General features: G+C 43.4%; 2 protein-coding genes across 2 annotated transcripts; both read right to left on the bottom strand.

Annotated features, from left to right (window-relative positions):
* Positions 1-3,258: 3,258 nt before the first annotated feature.
* Polr2D (RNA polymerase II subunit D) lies at positions 3,259-3,983 on the bottom strand. Its single transcript, XM_017637508.1, has 3 exons — positions 3,959-3,983; positions 3,725-3,905; positions 3,259-3,531 (listed from the first exon to the last, which is right to left on the bottom strand). Exons 1-3 carry the CDS (start codon positions 3,981-3,983, stop codon positions 3,357-3,359), a joined length of 381 nt encoding a protein of 126 aa, XP_017492997.1. The 3' UTR covers positions 3,259-3,356.
* Positions 3,816-5,799, bottom strand: Ada2a (Transcriptional adapter 2A; the record flags this gene model as incomplete). The annotated part of the gene is given in 6 exon segments (XM_017637509.1): positions 3,816-3,905; positions 4,020-4,312; positions 4,376-4,396; positions 4,399-4,610; positions 4,682-4,894; positions 4,973-5,799. Coding segments are annotated over 5 exon segments (1,503 nt in total), but the record flags the coding sequence as incomplete, so codon positions are not given.
* Positions 5,800-5,805: the final 6 nt, after the last annotated feature.

Genomic DNA, 5,805 nt, shown 5'->3' with positions numbered 1-5,805 from the left:
GTGCATACATACATACATAAAAAACAATGCGCGCAGTTGAAAGCTGTAGATGAAATTAGAGGCCAAGAAAAAAGCTCAGCGCAAGATAATGAACTTTTTGCCTACATTTCATTACTTTCGCTTTTCTACGCGCAGCATCCTATGTATGATCCACGGTATTATCTCCTACATAGCTACATACTATGTACTTTTGAAAAAATGACTGATGCGAACGGTAAAAAAATAAGCATACATGTGCATGTATGTATGTAAATACTAATGTAGTATTATGTGTGAATGAAAGATACCTTATGGTATTGTAAGAGAGATTAAAAATGCTGAGAACTGACAGATATACCTCTTAAAAGAGACTAATTTTCATATCCCAAAGGTTCATAATAGGCTCGACGAAGTGCCTACTACGTTGATCAGTGTGTTTTAACAAACTCTCGACGTCAACCGTCTTACTGATGGTCCACATTGTTATATCAACAAAGGGAATGAGGCGTTGGTTGAGTTTTGCGAGCATGTGAAGAGAGGTTTGGAGTCGTGCGGAGACTGTCCGCATCTCGGACATATATGTATTAAGTACGTTAGAATTTATTCTGCTTCAGTAGGGTGGTAGTTGTCCTAAACCGACAATCACAGGTCGGGAGTTGGTGTAGTTTGAGACATACTCCCTATGCATATTATGCTCCCTTACAGGGGCATTTGGGCCTCGTCATGGAGGTGGGCCTCTGCCGACACCAGAAGACATCCAGTCGGGGTCCTGCTAGTCCCCAGCGACTACACGGGTGTTGCATACATTGTTTAGAACCGACCGGAAAATTGCCTTTTATGTTACCAACAACGTTTCTTTGTCTCAATAGTCTTTTCGAGCTTTGCACCACGATTTGTTTGTTAGGAAAATGGAAAATAACAACGAAGCTTAAGCGGTAGAAGTTATAGCCGCTATAACGGAAATCACCACATGGAATTGATGACCTCTGCTCAAAAGCCTAACACTCTCCCCAACGAAATTAAAGGCGACTTTCTTCACCACCTGGACGAAGGAGGTCAGGCTAGAATTAGGTATACATGTCGATGGGTCACCTTCGATAACCTGCTCTCCTACTCCACGCACACAACAGCAGTTGTCAATAAAGTACAGAGCCGAAACAAGGGCCTCAAGTCGCTCGCCGGCAGCACTTGGGGCAAAGACAAAGAAGCGTTGCTGGCAACATACAAGGCAATTGGGCGGCCGGTTCTAAACTATGCTGCGCCAGTTTGGACGCCGGGGGCTAGTTGGACGCATGGAAAAAGCTACAGACTTGTCAGAACGCCGCACTCCGGACAGCGAGGCCCAAGTGCTCCCCGTAAGGGAACACAACAAAATGCTCTGTAAGCAATTTCTGGTGGGGTGTCACAGAAGCGAACACCCAAACAGACCTCTGCTTCAGGAGGAGCCTCCGCCCAGGCATGTCAGGGGGCACCTATTCGTGTACAAGGATGCACTCCAGCAATACGTAGACCAACCACTGGACCCGACGACATACAGACGAGCCATCAACGACATCCATAGAGAGTCAGTCACCACCTACCTCGACCCATGAACGCCGTAATAGGAGCCCAATCACCAAATGTAGAAGAGATGGAGCTTCAATTGCCAGGAGAGACCCGCGTTACCCTGGCTCAATTACGGTCTGGATACTGTAGCCGCCTCAACAGCTACCTGCCCAGACTCGCCGGGTCAGCAAGGAAATCCAACGCAGAATCACTCTTGCCAGCAAGTGCTACTTTGGACTGAGTAGGCTATTCAGGAGTAAAGTCCTCTCTCGACGTACGAAAACAACACTCTTTAAGTCACTCTTCATGCCCGTGCTGTTATATGGCACAGAAGCATGGACAATGACAACATCACAGACAGGCCCTGAATGGCATTCACAGGGACGCAGTCTCGAGTTATGTAGACTCAAGACCTGTGAATGCCGTTCTAGGCACACAAACACCGGACATTGACGCGACGGAGCTCCATCTGCCTCGGGAGACCAGGACAACAATAGCCCAACTTCGCTCTGGCTCCTGCAGCAGGCTAAATTCCTACCTGAGTAGGTTAAATGCGGATGTGCCGAACGAATGTCCGGCTTGCGGAGAGACCCCTCACGACTCGAAATATCTCTTCGCATGCCCGGAAAACCCCACAACCCTAACGGCGTCGTCCCTATGGACCGACCCCATAGAGGCTGCACGCTTCTTGGGGTTGCTGTTAGTGGAACCTGACGACGATATCAGCCAACAACAACATCCGATGAGGCAGTTCTTAGAGTATTCGTGAGAAAGATTTTGCGGAAGATTTACGGGCCTTTACGCGTACACCAGAGGAGAAGTCACAGATGCCCTTCGAACTTATTCCGCTTATGTACGTTTCCGAATCTCCGTGCTGAGATCCCTGACGAAGATTGACACGCTCATCGGCTAGAACAGCCGCTTTGGCAGGGAAGTTCGGACGATGTCCGTAATACATCCAGCAGGGCTGCAGCAGCAGTGACAACCATGTTGAACTCACGCTCACCTAAGTGAATATCGGTTTATGTGGGAAGGGCAGAGAAGGTGTTTTCAGTAACTTTCGCGAAGCAGTTTCAATCAGCTTTGCTAAAGTTGATACAGATTCGGTGTTCCGCGGAAGCAAAGTCAGCATGTTTCGGTTTTCACCTCTGAGGAGCGCACCTATTTCAGGGTGATATCCTGTCGGGCAGCTGGTAACAGGGGGACAGCCTGGAATGGTATCCCTATGATCGATAGTTGCTACATATCGTTACCTTAATTCACAAAGGCCCTAACCAAAACTGTAAAAGATTTGACTTGGGATGTTCATATAGTGTGTTAAGAACACTTATTAACACACACACGCACTACACTCGCACAACTTCGCTCCGGCTACTGCAGCAAGTTAAACTCCTACTTGAGTAGGCTGAATGAGGATGTGCCGAACGAATGTCCGGCNCTACATATCGTTATCTTAATTCACAAAGGCCCTAACCAATAAATACGAGTATTTCTGCGATCATACCCGGGAGTCCGATGCAGGTAAACTGTAAGAGTTTTGACTTGGGATGTTCATATAGTGTGTTAAAAGGGCTTTAAGAACACTTATTAAAAAATACTAGTAATTATACGAGTATATATGATTTTTAAAAATGGTTTACATTTGTAAGTCTTTTATTATTAAAACTGTATACGACGATGAGCAAATCGCTTGTTCATCAATTTAAAAAAATGCATAGCAGAAAATTAAATACATTTTCTTTTTACAAATCCATTTAAATAGAGATTAGATATTTATAATTATAAGAATGTATTTTATAAAATTTTTTTAATTTGCAATGTGCAAAAACACTTCAGTACTGTAAACTACGTTTCGTTCCTATATCGTCTAGTATTTGCCGCAATTCTTCATCCTCGAAGCGTCCTTCTAGCGATGGTATCAACGCCTTTGCTTCCTCAGGCGCTTCGGGGCAGAGGTTACCCAGTGCAGCTAATTCGAATTTGTGCAATTTTTTCTGCATTAAAAGACTGGGAAAAACAAATATTTTAAGCACATAATTTCAGACATTTGTTTGAGTGAGGCTTTTATGAAAAAAAAAAATAAATAAAACTTTGATTATGTTATGGGAGGATGGGTTTTGAAGGCTTTAGATAAAGCAGGGATTTAGATAAAGATGTAAATGAATGTAAATTATAATGAATAGCGTTTTTTCTTACTCACCTGCGCACCGCTGCGATTGTTTCCTTATTTTTGAATTTACGAAAACTATCCGTGTATGCATATGTTTTCATAAACACTTCAGAAAATTCCTGCTCCTCGTCTGCCGATTCGTTTTGACGTTTGCGATGGTCAAGCAACATGTGTACTTCAGAAATTAGTAAAGTTTCGGCGTTTTCAAATTCTGTGAAAGGAAAAGGATATATACATAAATTTCTTAATTAACGGTGAAGCAGCTTATAGCAATAACACGCATTTGCATATACGTAATACAAGTGAAACGACAACTCAAACTAACATCTATAAATGGTTTTCAATTGTTATCGATTTCTTAGATTCGAGTTACAAAAATTTATACGCGTCACGTGGGTCTATTTATATGGCCATTTTCTATCAGAAAATCATATATTTGCCGAGTTTTGTTGACATCAATCTTTATCAAACGCCTGGCATCGGCCAAACGCAAATGACCCATTTTCATATTTTCCGCTATTAAGAGGTTTTTGTAATCTATATATGATTGTGGTGCTATACGCTCGACGCTGCACAATTTTCGTTCATCGTCGGTGAGGCGGGTATACCCAGGCATGCCTGTAAAGAGGAGGAATATTGTTTAAAAGTTCATTTAAACACGGCCAAGTTACTAAGACAAACCCATAATGTCCATTGGGCCAGGCTTTTTCTGGGGTTTGAACCTGCATGCGGCGTTGCGAACGGATTGGGTACGAGCATTTGAGGGCTTGGCATTAGCTTACGCCAATCGTGCAGTTGTCGGGATGTATCATCTTTTAGGCGATCGCGTTGTTGCTGAGCGCGCCGTTTCTTCATTTTGAAGTACAATGCACCGCCTTCAAGTGTGCGCACGCCATTCTGACGTAGCTCATACAAGCTATAAGGAAATTTCGAAAATTTTTAGTAAAGGAGTAAAAATAAATTTAATTTAATTAGTTTTACTGTTACCGATAAATCTTCTTTTGCACATCCGAAAAATATTTCAGGGACTCTACCAGCATGTCGTATTTAATCGGCTTGCTGATCTGCATAAAAGACAAGAAACGATGGCAATTCGATTCCGAGCCCAACGCCTCTGCATACTTCGAGATCCAACCCAAAGTGCGATTGGGCATGATCAGCCCGTGGTCACGCATTATTCGATATCTGCGTTTACGTTCTCTAGAAGTTTAATGGTAAATCTTAGCTTTGTGGTAAATACAATATTTAATATGCAGCACATTTTAAAACAAAAATTACCTCAATCGATTATTATAAGCACGGACTACTGCTAATTGCAGTTCCTCATACGCAGCACTGCTTATTTCGTCAATTGGCTCATCGTCGTCACTCGCAGAAATGGCAGCAAAGCTATTTTGCATGATTGTCGTTAGCAAATCTTCAGCTGAGTTATCGTATGGAGTATCGAAGTCCCCACGCGCACATCGATATCCCGCCATCATTTTAAATTGCATTGAGCCCGGCTCATCACTGCGTGGCGGATCAACAGAACGCATCTTTACAACATACGGCATGCGTTCGGGGAAGTACGCATTTTTGTGGTGCGTCAAACCAAGTAAACGCTCAAATATTCCACCGAAGTAGCAGTTATGATAATGTTGGCGACATTCCTCAGCAGTGTGCCGAGAGTTCAGTGCGTGTTCAACGGCCTCCCAATTGCCATAGCCTTTTTTCTCTAATGTACGCAATAAAATACGCTCATCTTTCGCTGTCCACCTACCAGCGCCCGCAAATACTTGTATATCGTCGCGTATAATAATGTAGGAATGCGTATTGAGATGCGTCGCCGTCTCACGTCCTTGTGCAAAACATTGCAAACACAATAGCGTACGTTCACAATCCGGACACTTTATGTACGGTTCGTACAAATCACACTTGCAAGTGCTGCATTGCTCTGTGTTATTTACACCAGCTTTCATGTAATCAGTATTATTTATGTGGATGGATTTGTTGCGTAGCTCTAGCGCTTTGTTGAACTCTTCAGCATGATAGTAAGCTGTTGTATATTTCGTATCCAATGTAGGGCGAACTTTGATGATGCCGTGTTGACAGCTCGAGGCATTTTTTGGTGA

The sequence above is a fragment of the Rhagoletis zephyria genome, unplaced genomic scaffold (assembly GCF_001687245.7).
Source record: "Rhagoletis zephyria isolate East Lansing unplaced genomic scaffold, Rhagoletis_zephyria_1.1 Rzeph_scaffold_21412, whole genome shotgun sequence".
Lineage (NCBI taxonomy): Eukaryota > Metazoa > Arthropoda > Insecta > Diptera > Tephritidae > Rhagoletis > Rhagoletis zephyria.
Note: the sequence above shows the minus strand (reverse complement) of the source record. Positions and strands in the feature narration are given on the sequence as shown.

What these genes read in the sequence shown, in the direction of transcription:
- Polr2D (XM_017637508.1), bottom strand. Translation starts at nt 3,983, where the DNA reads ATGCAAATGCGTGTTATTGCTATAA. An exon ending in AATGCGTGTTATTGCTATAA is followed by an intron (nt 3,906 to 3,958) that starts GCTGCTTCACCG and finishes TTCCTTTCACAG; the next exon opens with AATTTGAAAACGCCGAAACT. An exon ending in ACAATCGCAGCGGTGCGCAG is followed by an intron (nt 3,532 to 3,724) that starts GTGAGTAAGAAA and finishes TGTTTTTCCCAG; the next exon opens with TCTTTTAATGCAGAAAAAAT.